This window comes from Corvus hawaiiensis, chromosome 10 (assembly GCF_020740725.1).
Source record: "Corvus hawaiiensis isolate bCorHaw1 chromosome 10, bCorHaw1.pri.cur, whole genome shotgun sequence".
Classification (NCBI taxonomy): domain Eukaryota; kingdom Metazoa; phylum Chordata; class Aves; order Passeriformes; family Corvidae; genus Corvus; species Corvus hawaiiensis.
In genome coordinates, this window is record NC_063222.1 from 6940518 (window position 1) to 6960538 (window position 20021).

The following is a 20021-nucleotide window of genomic DNA, read 5'->3' on the forward strand; positions in this document are numbered from 1 at the left end:
AGTGTGAGAGCAATGTTGGAAGCAATCCTGGCATCACTGCTCCCTGAAGCCTGCAAAACTCATGTAGATTTGACTTCTTCAGAGGAACTTGGTGTGATACCTTTTAATTTGGCTGAGGCAGGTGTTTTTCATACAAATCAGGTAAGTTGCAGACATTGACAGCGAGTGGCATCACCCTGGACCTTATAGTGGTAAGTACCTGCTCAGTTTTCCTTCTGTTCATTGAGCAGCAGCTTGTGAGACTTTGGCATTCTCCTGGAAGTCTTTTGAGGTGTAGCTAGAAGAGCTGTTGCACTGTCTAGGGAAGCCGGTTGTGTCTTCAGCACTTACTTACTGAAATGTTCTTGGGAATAACTGTAAAGCAATGGTCACTTTTAACATTCAAAGCTATCACCTTTTCCTGTGATTGATGTGAGATGGCAGAATGAAACTGAGGTGAAACTTTACAGGGCACAGTGTGGGTACTGCAGAAAGGGGTCTTCAGAACATGGCATCTACATCGAAGTGGATCTAACCTCTGTGCATTCGATCGGGAGTGCAGCACACTGGTGTCGTTGGTTCACCCCCTCTTCCCACTCACGGTCATGGACTGCTTGCTGAATAGTTTGCTTTCCTTTTGAAAAGGTCTGGGGAAAGTCCTGTAAGTGATTATGGATTCTGCAGAGCAACAGCTTTCCTTTGGATAGCAGCTATGCTCTCAGACAGGCAGCTGGGCCACAGCTCTGAATGTGCCTTGGAAGCTGTCCTTGCTGGGGGCTGTGCCTGGGGGTAAGCTCCAGGAGTAAGCAGTTGACTGCTGATGGCTCTGAATGCATCCCTGACACCTTGCTTGGCATTCAGTGTGCCCTGCTGTCCTGCTCGTGCAACCCGGCAGACAGACATGCAGTGACAAATTATACTGCAAGGTTGAATACCTGAGGGTTGTATTTTACAACAACAACAACAAAAAATATAGGAGAGAACCAATAGCCAAAATACATTTTAATTTATTAAATTAAATCCAGTCCATTTGATAAAATACAAGCTTATTATATTACCAATTTGTTTAAACCTGGGTAATTTTTTTTAAGAAATACAGTCAATTAAGAATAGATAATAGACAATTTCCTTTTTTCTTTTTTTTCCTTGCTGTTAATAAAGTCCAGAATTGAAATGAAATTAAATTGTTTGAACAAAACTGTTAAAAACATTATAAAGAGATTAAACAAGCAGATTGAATTCTTAGAAACATCTAACATGCAAAACTTTTAGCACAGTTTGAATGTTTCAAATGAATTTCCTGAAAAATTAATCTCCTGAAAAATTATTTTGGCAAGCACTGGGATTGCTGTAGGTTTATCCAAGGATGAGTGTGGGAAGAGCCATCCCTTGTCCCAGCCAAATGCAGCTTACTGCAGGTGTTCCCTATTCTGGTGGTTGTGTTCAGTCCCACTGTAGTGAACAGAGATGGCACCATTAAATTCTCACATCATGCAGTGAGAAGATGCTGTCTGCATGTATTCCAAGTACTATTCACATGCCAACAGCTCAAAAATTGTTCTTACGGGAATTATCAGCAATATGTATGTTTTTGCAGAATCCCCGAAGTTCATTAAATTTGCCTTAGACTTCAGCTAGTAGGAAGGTTAAGAAAAAATCCTCCTGTTAAAAGTCTGTTTCATTACAGATGAATGAACATCTGATCACTGTTCAAGTCTGAGGATAGTTTCCCTTTGTTCTGGACAACACACATGTGTTGCAAACACAAAGTAAAAGTTTTTCAATTTGTTTTCCAAAATAATTAGTAAATCCATTAAATAAGCAGTAGACTAATTATATTGCATAAGTTATTGAAATAGAAATTGTAAAGTCTTGATGAACAAAGGCTAAAAAAATGGTTTCTTAAAACACGTGTACCTCAGCAAAAGATCAATGCACAGCAGTCTAAAAAAATCAGCTTCAGAACAATGACACTTGAAATGGCCTATCTTAAAAATGACAGATGGCTTACATTCTACATTACATTTTTCTTTAAGAAGAATTTCTAAGTAACATTCGCTTGTGGTTGTTCCTAGCATTAGCATTACCAATATACAGGCAATAATTTAGGAATTTCAAGGCAATATTTTCCACCTTGCATATGCAAAGAGTTAACATTTATTAAAAGTATAAGCATATCCTTTTCATTAAAGGATCACAAATTGCTTTAGGTAATATCCATGTACAATATTTACATTCACCCTAACAGCTGTACAAATTACATAAGTATCTTAGCTCCTGTGGAGGAGTCTGGTGGGTGCCTGACAGTATCCATGCACTCTTCTCCAAACCAGTCTGGTGCACTGCTGTCAGGGCTGCCTCCTGGAGTTCAGTCCCCTCTTGCTTCTGCATCAGCTCTCCAATTTTGGAAATATCCAGCTTCCCAGCCTTAAACGCCCAAGACATTGCATGTGCCGGATTTATTTTATAGTTCAATGACATTGGCTTTCTCCAGTTTCTAAAACAACTCTGGAAGTTCAGACCAGCCCCTTTGAAGCTGTGCTTTCTGGTGATGCCATTTGAGGTGCTGTTCCCAAAACCCCTCAAGAAGCTCAGAAGTCAGCCAGACTACTCCCTGTCTTTCAGTGGCCTACTTAGAGGGTGTTGCTAAATAAAACTGGTTTGGGTTTTAATTATCCATCCCACTTGCGATTGTTTTCCCTCCTACCCTGTGTATTTCTGTGTAGGGATGTTGTCTGCAATCCTGCTTTTGCTGCCCAAAGTCAATCTCCTAATGTGACGCCAGCTGGCATAGCAATGAACCTGCTCCTATGAAAAACTAGGTCACTCCTTGCAGTGTGTTTTGCCAGCTCTGAACCAAGCGCTTTGCGGTTTGTTGTGTTAACAGAAAGTGTGTGTGCATATCATTAATCACTGGAGCTGCTTTTGATAACGCCGGTTCTTTGATCTTAACACTCCTCATCAAAATTGCATAGTGATACATCTTAACAGAAGCTCCGCGTTTAAGCTGCCTGGGTGTGAGGAGGGTCCAGGTTCACACGTTGAGGATCCGTGATGGCGCCTGGAAAACAGCAGAAGGGTTGGGAGAGAACCTGGTCTTCACCTCTGGGATCTAGTGGGGTGAGGAAGGGAGAGAAACATTAGTGTGACACAGGATACAACTGTCTAGAGAGTTTGAGGGGACTGGGGTATTATGAGGATCTATCTGCTCTCCCTGTGACCACTACACTGGTGTTAGCCCTTGGCTAGGCATCAGTGAGATTGGCCTTGCTGCACAGGTTGATTCAAGGGCAGGCATGATGTTGGGCCAGCGAGGAGGGGTTTAGTCGTAACCTAGCCCTTGGGATGCTGGGCAGGCTTTGGCTGGACTCGGCCTCTGCAAGATGAAGAGCTGCCTCTTCACAAAGCCCTGCTGGCAAACACTCTATGAGCATCACAACAAATTCACTGCTGGATGGGTGCTGGATTTAAGTGAGAGGAATTACAGTGGTGTGTGTCTGGTCCTTAGCCTTTTGGAGAATGCCATCCAGGATCCATCAAAATGTTCCGTTGTAATGCTTTATGGGGCCACAATCTATGTCTGCTGTGAATAGAGGTGCAGACCTGGAGGACCCAAAGGAGAAAAACTGGTTACTGGACATGCCAGGCTGTTAAACTGCAAGGACTTGGATAAGGATGTAAACTTCTCACGTCTGGAGGAAAGGCAAAGATAACAATGGTTGCTTTCTCTGATGTCTGTGGAATCAGAATTTCATGCAATATGTAGCTGCTGTAGTTGTACTGAAGCATGAAGGACACCTGGGTGCTTCTGTCATCCCTAATGCTGAAAACTCAAAGGATTTGAAATAGGACTGGCCATAGATGTGCATCCAGCCCAGGACTTGGGGTGAATCTGGCCATAAAACATGAAAGGGTAGAATGCTCTGCTGGGTTTGCTGCATCCAAACAAAGAAAGAAGTGCAAAACTACAGGCAGAGAGAGTATAGGGAAATAGGGAAAGCTATTGATCTCTGGTTGATGTTGTTTCATTGTTCTGATTTTTCCATTCCTCTGGGGATGCATCTGACACACTAAGGAACAAGTGAGTTGTCACAAACAGTATATGCACAGCTCAGTGGCTGGGGAGAACCAGCAGCCTGAGTTCTACATGCAGGCTGTCAGGACATATAAACCTGATTCTGACATGTCTGGCAAAGCCAGGGACTTCAGGTAAGAAGGAAAGTCCTAATGGCCAGCTGAGATGGTGTCTGAACCAGGGAGAGTCTGACTTCTCTTTGAACTGGTGGCTCCTTGGCACCATCTTCATTCCTCACTACACCTTTGCCATGCTGTCTGTTAAGGAAGATTCTGATGGTGCCTTGGGGCTCCAGGAGGTGGGAGCTTTGCTTGCATGATTCAGAGTACAGCGTCCTTGGTAGCAAGTGTTTGTGTCTGGGATTTTAGTCTTCTCTTTCCCTTCCTCAAGAACTGGGAAAGGGACCTTCAGGGGTTTATCTAGGACCCCCTTCTTTGCATCCTATCTGACAAATTGGAAAACACTGTATTTTGACCCCTTAGGGTCAAAATGCAAAATTAAATTAACAAGGGTCAAATACAAGGTTTAAGTGTTAAATGCAAGGTCTATCCTCATTGCTGCACCTCAGTAAGCAGCCCAGACTAATCAGAGCAAGAAGGAAGTTTTGGTGAGGTTTGCAAATTCTGTTTTGCCTGAGGTCACTGTCCCACTTTCAGCATAGCTGGCTGTACCCATCGTGAGCCTTGTTGCAGCAGTGTGCCAGCAATCTTCTGCGGAGGAGGCACTTGACTGTCTGCTGATTAAACACTTCTTCCTTGTCTCCTCCAAGGCAAAGATTTACTTTTTACATGTGGCCCTGGAGTAGCTGCTATTACCTCTACTGGCACAGCACACTGCAGCTAGGGAGTTCCACCCCAGCCCCGGCTCTGCATTCTAAGTCACTCAGTGCAGCCTGCGAACAACTCCCGTGGTTGGATGGGAGGTGCTGTTCTCTTTCGTGGTCTGATGCAAAAAGCAGCTACAACAGAGCCTTGTCAGTGTGCACTTTCCTTTCTTATGGGGATGGGGAGTGTGGGGGGCCCTGTCAGGGAACACGCTGAGTACAGAATGTCTCCTCATGGGATTTTCACTAGTACATGCATTTCACAATAAGAAAATTATCTTTGATGGTATAGAGAAACTCACAGAAAAAGTTGAGAAACTCACAGGGAAATCCCAAGGAAGTCTCAGAGCTGTGCAGCTTGTCTGTTCATCACAGCTATGTCCTCCTTGGCATTCATAGCAGGGGCAGCTTCTGCCCACACCAGCAAGGGGGAGTTTTGTGCTGTCTGGGCAGGTGCTGTTCCTTAGGCAGTGATCTGCAAAGATTCCCAGGCAAACACCTGTGCCCAGAGGCTGAATCTCACTCTGCAGCCCTAGTGCTCGTGCACACTGACTGCTCCAAGTTAGTGCAGAAGGTGTTAATGGCACCTTACACACAGAGAGGTGATGACACACACCTTTTATATAAGGTATCCAGCTGAGGGAATCGTAAATCTTGAACTTTCTGTCATGCAGTTTAAAATTTTGGTCTTGGGTTGAATGATGATCAATTACAGTATGACATTGTCTAGCATGCCTTTCTGAAGGCAAGGGATGGCCACATTACCTAATGGGCAGTGACAAAACAGTAGTCAATGAGGATATGGCTTTATCCTACATGCACTACAATGATCAAATATGAGGAGTTCCTGATGTGTACTGTGGGCATTATTCACATTGATTTTAGGATTTTTAAAAACTGCTGATTACCTTAAAGTCTGCCTTGTAGCTTGTCTCTTGAACAAAATGGTCTTCTGGGATAATGAAGCCTTGTTTTGACTTTATAGGCTTGGATGGTTTTGCTCCAGTCCATGGGCGATACTCTTGTCTGAAATGAGATTGTCAAGACAGAAGAACTTGTGAAAGACAACATTCTCACAGGGCACTTCTGCTCAGAGTGGTTGCAAAGCCAGAAGGCAAGGTGGGATACAATCAGCTTGCAAGGTTGAACTTGTCTGAGGCATACTGAGAATAAAAGAATTGAGCCTACCAGCCTGTCTCTCTCAGAAAGCTCAGACTGAAAGATGGAACAGGGCATAGACTGGGCTATCTGGATTCCCTGACTTAACTCTTCTTTTATTCCTACAAAATGTGCTCTCTCCTGGAGGTAATTGATACTTCCCTTCTGGATAAGAAGTCAGGGTGACATTTTGCAGCCCACTGACCATTTACAATGTAAAACATTGTCTGGCACGTTGGCCACTTACAATGTAAGATACCTTGGTCTGGTGTGTGGCCCTCACATATGCAGAGAACCTGCTGATGTTCCCATACTTGGCTGTGGCTCTCTCAACAGCAGGCATGTTTGCCAGTGTGTGCTGTGCTGCAAGAGCTGTGGCAGCTCAGTCTGAAATGCACACAGACACCATCTCAGCTGGCAGATGCTTACGCCAATGATTTTCCTTCAGATGGGGGAAAGTGCTTTAAATCCGCATGATGATGTCTGAGAAGGAGCTGCTGCTCCAAGAATAAGTCAGCCAAGGGTCATCTGAGAAATGGGCGCAGAGACTGCACTGAGAAAGGGGCAGCACGTTTCAAGAGCACCTAAGAACAGCATTGCAGGGTCTGCTTAGTTCAGCTGCCAACTTCCTTCTGCAGCTTTCCCTCTGCTTCCCTGTACCCCTTGTCACAAACAGGCCTCACTAATGCCCTTGCCATTAGGCCTGGATGCTGCAGTAGCAGCCAACTGAGCTGTCTTGTTGCTCAGAGGAAGACAGAAGTCTGCTCTGTTTGTGTATCTCTGGCAACCAATTCAGGCAGCTTCTGTAGCAAAAGGAGAGGTGATTAGCCGAGATGTGACAATCTTATTTTCATACCCTGGCATGGTTCAATAACTGCATTTTACTATCTGCTTATACACAGGATCAAGGGGTAAGACAGTCCTGAGCCATGCCCAGGCTAGGGAAATAGGCTTGTTTTAATGTGTCAAGCTTATCTTTGATCACAGCCTCTCTGAGTTTCATTTTTCCCAAGCATGCTATTTGCTATATTTATAATAGCTGTGAATTCCTCTTTTAAATATCTAATTTAAAGTGCACAAGTGTGGCGTATTATTTTAGAATGTGTAGTTTGGACTTGATCCTTTTAGTATATTACGGATAATGTCCTATGGAAGACCTTCCTGCTGTTGGAAAGCAAAGCCAGGCCCCTGTCACGGCTGTCTATGTGCATTGCAAATCTTGTTTATAATCAGTTTGTTCTTGCTGTCTTGAGCTGACACCTTCTCTGCACCATGCTGTTTGGGCCTGCTCAGGCAGCAGGTGGGTGCCCATGCAGCTCCTCTGGTGCTGGTGATGGCGTTCCTGCTCCTTTCCTGTAACACCTCAGGATAAGGCAGCATTTTTGAAGAAAGGTGATTTTGGCCGCAATGCCCCAGGAAGGCAACCTTTCAGCAGGGAATCCCAGATGTGCATGAAAGCAGAGTTAAATCTGACCTCTGTTCTACTGCACAGCCAGAGGGAAGACACAGCTACTGGGCAAAATACCAGGAAAATGGTACAAAACCATCAGTTACATCCCCACAGTTTCTAGGAACTGGAACCTGCTGCTCCACATAAAGCCCGATTTCCTCAAGAATGCTGGTGGCATTGATTCCTAACCATTCATCCTTGTGCTGACTGGTCTCCCCGCTGCAATGGAGTGTGTCTCCAGCTTTCAATGAATGACTGTGCTGCCTGTCTGTGCAGCCAGCTCTGTCTCAATGCTTTATAGCAGATCATTTGCTGATTTGGCAGGCCCCCAAACACAGTCCTTTTGGATCACAAGACCCTCATTTTGGCTGGAAGTCAAACCATTCTCCTCTCAGCCTGGATAGTCAAAACTATTTCTGAGGCACCTACATGCTCCCCACAGAATCAGAAACATAAGGGCAGATACAGTCATGGCCCACACCACACCAGCATTTCTGATTTGGAACTGGGATTTTGCTCGGGGGGAACCCAGAACTCTGAGCCAAAAGTGAAGGGTGGAGCAAAACAGAGAGCTTAGCTTAGCTCCTTTTGGGAGCTGAGGTACTTAAAACAAGAAAGAAATATTATAACCTTTGGTTGAGAAAGTGCAGCTAACTAAATTTCCTCTGCCTCTAACCTTGCAGGTTAGACACATGTTCTCATCTCCAGCTGCATAGCCAAGAGTCAGAAGGAACATGAGCCCAAGTACCAGTCTGGTGACTTGACTAGAAACCAGTCTTGGAGTCATGAGTGGAGTCAATCTAATCAAAGCCTGGGGAAGAGGAATGACCTGTTTTTAATGTTACTTAGTTTAAGATGTCAAGTGACAAGATTAGTGACTGTCTTCCTTCCCCGCTGTACCCTGTGTAGTGTGACATCCAGCTGCTGCTGGGGATGAACATGCAAGACTGACTGTTGCTGCTGGAGATAATAATCTTCATTCTTCCTGCTGCACCCCTCTCCTCCCCTTGTGCCTAGACAGCAGCAGTTGTCAGGTTACTTTAGGACTCCAAGGATCTAGCATGGAGGGAAAGTAGCCTCCAGGCCCATAACTCAGTGACCAGGCTCTCTTTAGGTTCTGTTTTGTCCTCCACTGTTACAACCTAGAGGTGAGATTTTTGATCTCCATAAATAGAAATGACCCAGTGGTACTTGAAGTACTAAACCATTGGGGTTGTGAAAGAGAAAGGCTTCCTGAGTAGCATGCAGGCTTTAAAGTAGTTGGGATCAAAAGGGAAGGGCTGCTTTTTGTGTACTGCTGTTTCTTTACCTCTAACTCACTCTAGGAAGAATTAAGAAGCAGCTTTTTGCGTGTGGGTTGCCCCGGTGCTTGATCATATAAATCACTGCTTTTTCAACTGTTTCTTTGCTCCTTCTCAAAATTGGTTAATAGAGCCCGAGAAAAGGCATTTCTTTTGTAATGTGTGGGGATGTGTCTGCAGGGGAAGGTTTGATTCAGTGCAGTGTGGAAATGGAGGCTTGTGGCCTGCTGGGACAGTTTAACCCCTGTGGTGATGAGAGAAGGAGCAAGTGGAAGTACAACTAATGTACAGGCTAGAAACCAAAAAAAAAAGCACTAGACTGTTAATTACCAGGGTGTTGTGATGAGGCCCAGCTTTGATGAGAGCTGTTTCACTGAGCTGGTGTTCATGTGCCACCTTCCCACCCTGGGTGAGCAGGACTGCCTGTACCAGGCTGTCAAACAGCTGAGACAGTGGGCCAGGCAGGAGAGATGCCCCCACCATCATTCACCGTGTGGCCTTGCAGACTTCAAGCAAGATTTGGGAATGATGGATTTGGGATTGGTCCTTCAGTTCTTTCCAAACACAGTGTCTGCTGCTGCTGCAGCTCAAGCTGCTGGATGCTGCGAACTACACAATGACCTATGTGCTGCCTCCAGCTCTCTCCCCGTTTCATGTGCTCCACTAATGTTTTCTGGTTTGTTGAGAAAGCTGTCTGCAAAATCCTTTTTACTTCACTGACCTAGTGAAAATCTAGTCTAGAAGGCTTTTTAATTTCACCAAGGTGGGGGACACTTCTGTTAGGCATAGGGAGACAGGCAGTGGGAATCCCAACAGTGCTCTTTGCATTGCTGAGGCTGCTGTTTCCGTACAGATTTATCTTCAGCATTGATAATCATACACCACCAATGCCAGAACAGTTGTCATTTTAGTACCTCATCTCTATGTCACAGTTTGCTTCGCATGATTAATTATCAGTGGTGGTTCTGAGCCACTGCATAACATTTCTTATTTAAGAATTGGAGAAAAAGGCTCACTCTGTACAGCTGACCGTAACTCAAAGCTATGCTGCCTGACCTAGTCTGTGTTCATTCTTCTGCCCTCTTCCTTCTCATACTCAGCACACCAGTGAGAATTGAACAGCATAATGAACGTTCTTCCAAATTTGTGGCACAGCTTGGGGTGTCTGTTATTTTCTTTTCAAAGTACATACTACTCTAGATGTCCCCTGGAGAAGCCAGGTTGGTGTGTGAGAGGTTTTGGCAGAAGGTGTGGGGTGTGAAATGTCTCCTCGTTTGCAACACAGCTCTTCACAGGCTACTGCCAGGGCCATGCATCTGGTTTGCCCAGGCAGAGCTGGGCAGCCAGCAGTGCTCTCCCAAGGGATAGGCTAAGTCCACTTGTTGGCAAAGACCTCCATAGGTCAGGGAGGGTGCTGTGATGTCTCCTGGTAAATGGAGGATTGCAAATGTTACAAGTCATGGTCACAGTGAGAGCTCTGCATGACAAACAAAGTCAGGAGCCCTCCTGGATAATGGAGCCATTAAACTGCTTCTCCTCTGAGCTGTGTCAGACAGCGGTGGGGTGCCCTTCCAGTCCTTGGATGGACACAGTGGCAGATTGTGCCCATTCTCCTATCCAGCCAAAGAGCCCAGCATAAGGACAGAAAAAGGGAAAGGAAAGGCTGAAGGAGGGAAAAAAAACAGAGGGGAAGAGAAAAGACATAGCAGAAAGATAGAGAGACCAGCGCACAGGAATTACAGAGGAGGAAAACAGAAGCCACCTGGATATTTCCTGCCTCAACTCTCACATCCAGCAAGGTCAGGCAGAACCTGAAGCTGTTCATAAGTCACAAGAAGGAAGCAACAGCAAAAGACTTGAATGAAAGTTCAAGACAAAAACCCTAAGACTCAAACTGTTATCTTAGAGTGAGTTTTAGGGGCTTGCTTTGCTCACAGGCAGATGCCCAAGGGAGAAGCACTTACACTGGTGTGACAGGACAGGCAGCTGCTTCCCTTTTATCAGAACTATATTACTGGCGGTGTGTGGGTAGGTTTGAGGGTCTTGACTTCTGCCATTAACCCACTTTTCATTCTTTCACTCTAACCTAAGGCTGAGAGGACTTTGAGTGGAGGAAATTCCTCCTACTTTAAGGAACATCTTTGAATCCCACATTTCAGTTCTACAGCATAGTTTGCATAACACACACCCTCTCTTGAGCCCCTATTCCCAGCCCTGCTATGTCTCTCCTCACACACCTCCATGCCCCTCCAAGCCCTCCCTGCCCCAGCCAGGCTATGCAGTGCACAGTGACTCTCTCTGGATCCATCCCAATGCCTGGACCAAGCAAGCTTACTTCTTAAATACCATAAAAATCAGGGGCTTGAGTATTAATTTCCCCAAGCAGCGAGATACTTAAGAATGCAAAGATAACTGTAAGCCTTGATTATAAAAGATTTACTGCTATTATTGAGGATAAGCTTGCCTTTAAAGATCTTTCTGGATCAAGGATGGGACTCCTCATACATAGTACTATTAACCCTGCCAGCTCAGGTGCGTGCCCTGATCCCATACATTGCTGAACACAAGCACAGGTATTTTCTCTGTTTTCTGCACAGCTGTAATTAGATGCTTCTCAGTGTGAAGGAGCCACCACAGTTCACTTTGTTTTTCTACACAGGCACTATTTGAAGGCAGATGAATGTACAGGCAGCCACACAATCTGTGAGTGCACCCATAGTTACGGGGAAAAGTGTCATTCCCCTTCATTCTGCAGTATCCCTCCTGGTGGGGGGATGTCTGCTTCATGGTCACGGAATGGCATGTGCTGAGTATTTGTGCAAGAAGGTGGGAATTCAGTTTGCTGAGGTATCTTCCACCTACTATTCCCAAAAATCATGAGCAATGGCACAACAGGCACCTTTCCCCTTAATACCTCTTTATGAGGTTTCTTTTCATCAGAACAACATGGCTTGCTCTGGGTGAGCAGGAAACCCTCCTGATCTCAGGGCCCCCGTTTGGTCTTCTTCACTGCTGTGCCTCTCAAGTGCAAATAAGTTGGGTGCTCTTGACTCACACCTACTCGAAATACCTGTCACAGAAACCCCAACTGCAGAGACTGAGCTCTGCCTGGGGCCTGCGCTGTTGTGTGTGTGCAGAAATTTGCAGTCATCTCCCAGTTCTCCAAGTGCCAATACAAGTAAAGCTGATGGGTGGGGGGAAAAGAGGCAAAACAACTGCTCACAGCTCAGGTGCAACGTTTTCACTTACATGTCTGAAGTGTTTTCCAAAAGCTGGCAGGTTACTGAAGGGAAAACTGTTGTCTGTAGTGACTTATCATGTAGCTGAGCCTTGAACAGGGTTCTCCTCCCAGCAATACTGGCCCTGGCACAGAGGCTCTGCCTTCATCCCTGTTGCCTTCTAACGAGGTAAGAAGATGACATCCAGAGAACAGAGCCAGCTGGAGATACCTGCTGACAGCACCAGATTCTCTCATCCTCTGTTAAGGGAGCTAAGTAAAGCACTTCTCTATTTCTAGAATGTCTGCTAAATGCAATCAAGACCTAGTACTACAATTAATTGTGTGCAAAACCAAAAGTACACAGCACCTGCAGCCTACTGCTGAAGGGAGAAGTCACTTCTGTGATGCCAAAGGACAAGCTCTTGGGAAGGTGCAGAGAGGCCACTCAGCACTTTCTTCTGCCTCCTCCAGCATCAGTAAGGTGTAATCTACTGCAACCCTCTGCAGCAGTCTCCGGGATCCTTTCACAGTTGGAGCATATCCCATTTTAGCCTTTCAAGTGCAGCTTATATTGATTTGCCTTGGCCTGTGTGCCTGAGCTCCCATGATGCAGTCTCATGGGGTTTGACTTCATTCAGACCCTGCAAAACTCCAGCCAAAATTCAGGGACTGGAGGGAGACAGAAGTTACCCAATGATCTGGGGACACAGGGCAATAGTTTGTAGGGCAGGCAGTTGTGCTGTCCTTTCACCTTTTATTCAGTTATTTTTTCAAAATAAAAAAAATCTTTGCTTGCTCAGGAGTACAGGTATTCTTCCAATACCCCCTCCACCTTCATCTTTATTCTGGCCATAGACAGATTCCTCCAGTCTCAGTCACTTATCCCAGAGGTTTATTTCGTTCTGGGAAATGCTAGGTCATGCTGACCAGCTTCACTATGTACAGACAATTTTGTGTGCAGCTCTGTTTCCTTCTGAGCTTAAAGCAGAGTGCAGAATGAAGTCTCACAGGAGAATTACACTGTTACACAAAAGCATGTCAAATGGTATTGAATGTTACAGGGGACTCAACACTTGGGTGTTAAGAGAAACAAACAGAGTAGGCAGTCAGAATCAAAATTCCTGAATTAAAAAAACCCAAACAAACTACAAAACCTAAAAAAGTCCCAACACCTTACAGAGTTAAGCAAGAAAACCACTATTGCCATTAAAAGCACGGAGTGGACCATGTATCAATGCCAACCCTTCTGCGCTGTCCTGCTCAAGACAGACTTGATTTCTCTTTAACACTAAGCAAGCCCAGCCAGCTGCTGAGACCTGACACAGTCACAAAGTACAGGTGGAGGCTACTGACCAGCAGTGCCCACACTGCAGGAGCCAATCCTCCAGGAAGAGCCTCATAGTGTGTGCCTAACTCAGCTGTGCACAGAACCTGCTGAAGCACCTGGAGCACAAAGGACTCAAATGACCCATTTCTTGGGAGAGTGGACACAGCTCCCCATGCAGAGAACCTGGTCCTCAGGGCTGCCCCACCTCCTCACTGGGCTGACCTACAGGAAAGGGCTGATACTCCTGCAAGCAGAAAAGGAGGAATCTCCATAATGTTCTCCCTAGCAAGGCAGTGAGACTGTCTTACAAAAAACATGTGTTTTCATACCTTTGCTCTTCTCTGCCTGCATGTCTCTGTAGGACACTCTCCCTTTGTCCAACACTACCGAACACCTCATGGGGTTCACCAACCTTCTCCTCAGGACACAATGGCCCTTAGTAAGAGAAACCCCCTTGCTCTGCCTATACCACAGGTGATATGACTTCTCTGCTGCCTTCTCACTTCTGGGGGTGAACAGTCTACAAGCAGTGGGGCAGATCCCTATTGCCAGAGCACAGTGGGGCTGTGCATGGCCACCAAGGGACAGTTTAATAAACAAGGAGGGTGTTTATGGTCTTTGATAGAGAGGAAGATGAAGAATATCAATCGTTAATGGTGCTGTTCAGCTACTACCTGAATATCGGACAAATGTTTGCAGCCTGCAGTGCTGCCTTTGGAAAATATGATAAGAGGAGAGGAGTGAACTGTAGTGGTTTTCATGGAAATGTCCTTGTGGGTTGTGAGTGCTCAGCTTACCGAAGATGGGTGTGTTGTGATCACCTCTTCCCTGCTTCAGACTGCGGGAGTGGTCCTGGGCACTGCCATCACTGAAGCTACCAAATACAAACCCAAGTGTAACTGAAAATGAGTGTAACTCTGCCAAGTACATGCTTAGTCTTAAAAAATGAAAATAGACTCTTGTAGCCTGTTAAACTATTGTGAACTTTTCTCCTGCTGTTTGTTGTGACTCCTGTGTACTCAGTGGTACGGGGACTTAAACACGATGTTTTACCAGGTGATAATCTAAAGAAACGATGGGAATTACTGGAATAAGGCAAAAGGGGTTTGATTAATAGAGTTTTCTGTCTGCATCAGTTGTTTACTGTGCCTTTAAACAGCTTAAAAGTTTTACATGAGAACTTTTTTTCTGGTGTGGCTGCCCTGGCTTGTGCCTCCATCCTTGTCATGCACTTTTCCTTCTTTCAGCTGTGAGTAGCTCCTCAACTACGTTGAAGTCTTATTTTTTATAAAATTTTGTTTTGGTTTGCATGTTGGTATCTTGCCCCAGCCAATATTTTGTCCTGTGATCTGTAAACTTCTCGTTCTTTGATGACAGAGCCCTATGTGAGAACAGACAAGTCAGAGGGAAGGAAGGTGGGAGAAGTGACTGAGCATTTGAACAGCTATAGGAAAGCTGTGGCTCTAATGCAGTGTAATGCAGCCGTCCTCTGGTGTGAGGCTGAAAAGGCAGGGGAGGCTTCAACAACGAGGTGGAAATGGATGTGTTTCTGGAAGATGAATCTTGCTAGTCTTGTTCTACGCAGGTTTCTCTGAAGTAATTCCTTGCTGCTTTGAAATTGAAAAGTGCTTTGCCTCAAAACCAGTAATTACTCTGTGACTGTCCTGTGAGATGTGGCGAAGGAGAAAATAGCACATAAATTCAAGCACTGCAGTTATCCTTTCAGAGTGTGCATGTTAACTGCACATAGAGCAGGACAGCTGCCTGTGCAGGAGGAGTGGGATAAGCAATACTGCTGTGCAGGCTGGTAATCCTCCCCGGGGCCCCCAGTTTGTCTTAAAAGCACTGTAATAAATAATCTAATAAATAGCAGTGATGAAGAGAAATGTCTCCTAGGTACATAATAATAGGTAGAGGGTGCCTAAATACTTATGAATAAGTTAGAATAAAAATAATTACTCTATTAGTATACCTCATAGGTATATTAAAACCTGCCAAACATCATTATGAGAGAGCATGTGGTAACAACATGAAACTGATACAGTATGCAGCAGCAGTATTGTAGGAGCTGAAATCCCTCTCCTCCCATGGGGGATGTCAGTAAGAACGAAAGTTGGATTTAGGTGCATCCCACCTGACTTCTTGTTCCAGAAAACAAGCATCTGTAATCGGTCATACAGTTCAGAGGGAAAGGAAGACATCAATCACATAAGTCACTTAATTTTTAAAGGCTCTGAGACAAGTGGTTTATGACAATTTTTTCCATTGCCCATTAGATGACATAGGGGATATATCCTGCAAATGTCTTCTTGTCTGACTAATCTTTTAAGGCTGTAATTTGGCTCGCCTTGAATGTCACATTCCAGGAGTTTTAAAGGGAAACCGATGATGCTACTAAGGGATGCGGCTGTTGGGCACGGACGGGACGCGGGCAGCTCCGGCTGTCGGAGGTGGCCGTGTCTCCCGGCAGCGGGTGGGTAAAGCGCTGCTGCGCCAGGGATGGCATCATGGATCCCACCCCGGCGTGCTCCCTCCTCTCCCTGAGCGCGGGGCGGGCAGCGGCGCGCACTGAGGCCGGCTCCGCAGCCCGGGCACGCAGAGGGGCCGCCGGAGCCAGGCATCCGCCTGGGGCATAAGCGACGCTTTTAGGGACCGCACTTCCAAAAGCAAAGGCGGCTTCGGCGAGAGGCTGAGCCCGCCGGCGAGCCGGCAGCCCCCGTACCCCTCCCCTCGGTGGTGGCTCCCCCGCGCCGCGACCGCCCGCCGGCATCCCCGCCCCGCGCTGCGGAGGAGCGTCCCCCGCCCGCGGCAGGAGCAGCCCCGGCTCGGGGCGGAGCGGGGCGGTCGCCGGGCCCGGTTACCTGTAGGAGGTGGTGTGGCCGCCGTCCGCCTGCGAGCGCGGCCGGAGCTGCTCGGGGCCGTCGACCGCCGGTCTCCCGCCGCCGCCGGGCAGGGCGCAGGCGGCGCGTCCCGGGGCGGGCTGGGGGGCGGCCCCGTCCCTCCCGCCGCCGCCGCCGCCGCCGCTACTGGCGCTGACCCAGGGGAAGTCGTCCCTCCTCGGGAGGGGCCACGCTCTGAAGTCCCGCCGGTACTGGGTCTCCGCCGCGAAGGGCTCTCCGGCGGCGGCCGCCCGGCTCTTCCTGCGGCCGCTCGGCTTCCCGGCGGCGGCGGCGGCGGCGGCGGGGTCCCGCGGGCGGCGCGCCGGGGCGGGCGGGCGAGCGCTGCCCCGCGGAGGGGGCCCGCTGCGCTGGGGCGGCCCGTCCTCCTGCTCCTCGATGTCCGAGTAGTTGTGGATGGTGAGCGGCACGGAGAGGTCGGACTTGTCCAGCTGGCTCCAGAAGCGGGCCAAGCAGCACACCCGGCTGATGCAGGGCCAGGCCATGGCCGCGGCCGCAGCCCCCGCCTCGCCCGCAGCGGCGCCCGCGGCTCCGGCGCCCGCAGCCGGCCGCGCTCTCGGCTTCAGCCCTCATCGGCGGCAGCCCCTCCTCCTGCCGCCCCCTTCCCCGGTAACGACACCCCCTCGCCGGGATTACGGCCCGCACACGTGACCCGGCTGCCGGCGGGAGCCCCGTGCAGCTGCGGGGGTTGGCGGCGGTGCGGAGGGGAGGGAGGGCGGCCGGGACCGGACCCTGCCGGGCTGCGCCCCCCGTCTGCCTCTCGGGGGGGACCGGCTCTGCCCGTGCTTCTTCGGGTCCTGGTGTCTGTCGGTGCTTTCGGAGCCGCTCTGTGCCCGGGAGCGCGGTAGCGCGCCCAGTGACGGGCACCGGCCCGGCGAGGAACGCTGCTCCGCTCTAGCTGCGTGGTACTGCTCAGTTATACCTTCGAGGCAGCCGTAAACACTTACGATTAGAGAAAGCGTTTGTATGCGAAACCTGGCGCTTATAAAATAAGTGATCTGGGTGAGAAACAGCAGCCTTGCGATGTTGGTTTCCAAGAGCTGCGTACAAATCCCCATCTCTCATAATCTCCTTCCATTTACATTAACAGTTCAACCAATTCACTTTAAAAATACTACCTATTGACCAAAATCCAAGCATTTATTATATATCTTAATGTAGGGCTCGCATCCTTTATTGTTTGCCTGAGACTGCAAATTACAGCTTTCCTTTTGTACATTCAGGTTCAGAACCAAACAGTCCTGGCACAAACCATTGAAACTGACAGAATTACATTGGGAATAAAGTCAGGCCTTTGAAATTTGACATCTTATGGCCTGTAGCCACTTATTACATAATGCTCCTCCACAATTCCCCATTCAGCGGGTTATTACCAAAGCTGAATCTCCCAAAGGGTCACCAAACTGGGAAATGCAAAGCTGTAGAAGTGAAGAATGCAGATAAACTGATATGCCACCTATTAGAAAATCTATTGAAAGGCTAACAGAACAGGCATTTCATTTTAGAATATAATAATCCAATTGCAGGTGGTTGTCTGATGAGAGAGGGGTAATGGCTTTACACTGAAAGAGGGCAGGTTTAGATTAAATAGTGGGAATAAATTCTTCCTAATGAAGGTGGTGAGGCCCTGGCCCAGGTCGCCCAGAGAAGCTGTGGCTGCCCCTGGATCCCTGGAAGTGTCCAAGGCCAGGCTGGGCAGGGCTTGCAGCAACCTGGGATAGTGGAACATGTCCCTGCCCATGGCAGGGGGATGGAATGAAATTATCTTTAAGGTCCCTTCCAATCCAACCCACACCATTCTATGAAGCTTTAATAAGAAATTAATTATGCAGTGGAACTTGAGAAGGTAAGATTTATTGCTTTGTTTCAGCTAAGCAGTTTCTATCCTAGTGTATTAGTACCTCACTTCAGTCCAGATTTGCACCTGCTCCTGGGGCAAAGGAGTACTAGAAATGTGGATATGGACTGGGGCAGAACCTCTCCGTGAGTGTTTGGCCTCTCTCTGAAACACAATCATGAGATAAAAAGAAATTCCTTTGCAGATGATCCTACTGTCCCAAGTATCTGATTTAGCACTTTCCCCTGCTGCTAACAGTTTTGATTTCACCACCCCCCCTCCTCACATGTCAGCTGGGGCAAGGAGACTCAGAAATGTCAGGTGAAAACATTTTGATCCCAACACAGAACTCTTGTCGCAATACTGTATAGGCTATTAGATGCATTTCATTTGTTGTCTGAAAACCCCGCAGACATAATTTTACTTTTAAAAATATGCAGGGAGACATTTATTAATTTTCTGCAGATCTTGGTTTTCTGGAACTGCTCTATTCTATGCTGTAATTTTTAAAAATAAATCATATCTGGTAAAGGGAAGCAGACTTTACAGCCATGGGAGAAAACAGAACATCTGTTTTATCATGTTATCACTGGCACAGTACAAATGATGCTCTTGATCCTTGTTCCTAGGCCTGACTTAGCAAATACATTGCTGAATAAATTGGATGTCTCTGCTCATCCTGTGCCTGACGCTTCCTAGTACTGAGTTCAGCTCTGGCACTGCCTGTCTCAGAGCCCACCTACAGCATCAGGGAGTGCTTTGAGCAGCTGCTCATCACAGTTTATAGGATGAAACTGGCACAAAGGCTAACTCAGACAGGAAAACCAGAAGATGCTGGATGAGATTAAAAGTTGTCTGCATTTAGAAGATTTGTCATGATTAAAAGCTTGGGAGGAGGAGGGGTGGAATACTGCAACAGTAAGACAAAAGCCATCAAATCAGAAAGCAAAACAGCTCTTGCTGCCAGGAATGGGGGCTGAAAGCTCAAACAGTTTTAACACTGAAGTGAAATTACAGTAGAGCAGATTACTGCAACAAATTATTCCTTAAATATGGCAAGGCCAAAGCAGACTTTAAAGCCACTGAAAAAGGATGAAGAATTGTGCCTCTACACGATTAACCATGACTTTATACTTATTGCTATTTTCCCACGTAAACACTAGCTGTTGTCTCTGCCAAGTGTCCGCATAATCACCACATTGTATTTTTATTCACAATAATCTCTTTGAAAAGGGAGGGGAAAGTCTTTCCGTGTGGTTGGTTTTGCTTTAGCTGATTGGTTCTTTTTGTTGCTTTTTTCTAGGGTTGGATTTTGGGCTTTTTTTGGTCATTCTTCTGTCAGTAAAAGGTGTGACTAAATGCTGAGATACTGACACTTGCTGATGCCACATTTTGGAGGAAGGGTATTTGCTTGCCAGAAAGGTATCCTATGTACTCTAGTGAGCTGTTGTAACTTCAGGGCATTCCTTGTCTGAGTGACTTGAGAATTGACTTTCCTATTGCAGTTTTAAAGTCATTTTGGACAGAAAAGATAGTTTGTCTTTACCAAACAATGCTGCAGAAAGGCTCAGGTGCAAAATCACATGAAACCCACTGCTTGGCTACGTGAAGATTTTTGTACAACCTTACATATGGTACACACCTCTAGGGTCTCTATAAATGAGGAAAATTGAGATACTGAACAGCCTTTAGAAGGATGAACGCTCTTATGCCTAAAGTTAAGGTGAAGCTTAGGCATGAGACCCTCAAACCACAGCCACTGGCAGAAAAGCTGGTGACTTCCAAACCTCTGTGGCAGTTCCAGGATGTTTTTTTCAGGTGCTGAGTCCCTGCCTGCAAGCTGAAAGGGTGCAGCAACACGCTGCAGGGAGGTCTAACACAGCAGAAGTGGGACTTCACTCCCTGCAGATGATAGAGGGGCAGGAGGTACTGGCTGCTATGTTGAAGAACTTAA

At 47.0% G+C, this 20021-nt stretch overlaps 1 protein-coding gene across 4 annotated transcripts; it reads right to left on the reverse strand.

Annotated features, from left to right (window-relative positions):
• Positions 1 to 966: 966 nt before the first annotated feature.
• On the reverse strand, positions 967 to 17145 carry MAP6D1 (MAP6 domain containing 1). 4 transcript variants are annotated; one of them, XR_007205781.1, is made up of 4 exons: positions 16195 to 17145; positions 14131 to 14207; positions 5786 to 5903; positions 967 to 3040 (listed from the first exon to the last, which is right to left on the reverse strand). XR_007205781.1 is itself a non-coding variant. In XM_048314714.1 (3 exons), the coding sequence occupies exons 1-3, from the start codon at positions 16713 to 16715 to the stop codon at positions 3014 to 3016; spliced, it is 666 nt and encodes a 221-aa protein (XP_048170671.1). In that variant the 5' UTR covers positions 16716 to 17125; the 3' UTR covers positions 967 to 3013. The 4 variants fall into 4 exon arrangements, 2 of the variants coding, with proteins under 2 accessions (XP_048170671.1, XP_048170670.1); XR_007205780.1 differs by having other exon boundaries at positions 967 to 3091; positions 16195 to 17140; XM_048314714.1 differs by lacking the exon at positions 14131 to 14207 and having other exon boundaries at positions 16195 to 17125.
• Between the last annotated feature and the right edge of the window lie 2876 nt (positions 17146 to 20021).

Coding starts and splice junctions, on each gene's coding strand:
- MAP6D1 (XM_048314713.1), bottom strand. CDS start 16,715: ATGGCCTGGCCCTGCATCAGCCGGGTGTGCTGCTTGGCCCGCTTCTGG. Junction 5,904..16,194: donor GGCCACACCACCTCCTACAG/GTAACCGGGCCC, acceptor ATCTCATTTCAG/ACAAGAGTATCGCCCATGGA. Junction 3,092..5,785: donor GCTACAAGGCAGACTTTAAG/GTAATCAGCAGT, acceptor TCACCCCACTAG/ATCCCAGAGGTGAAGACCAG.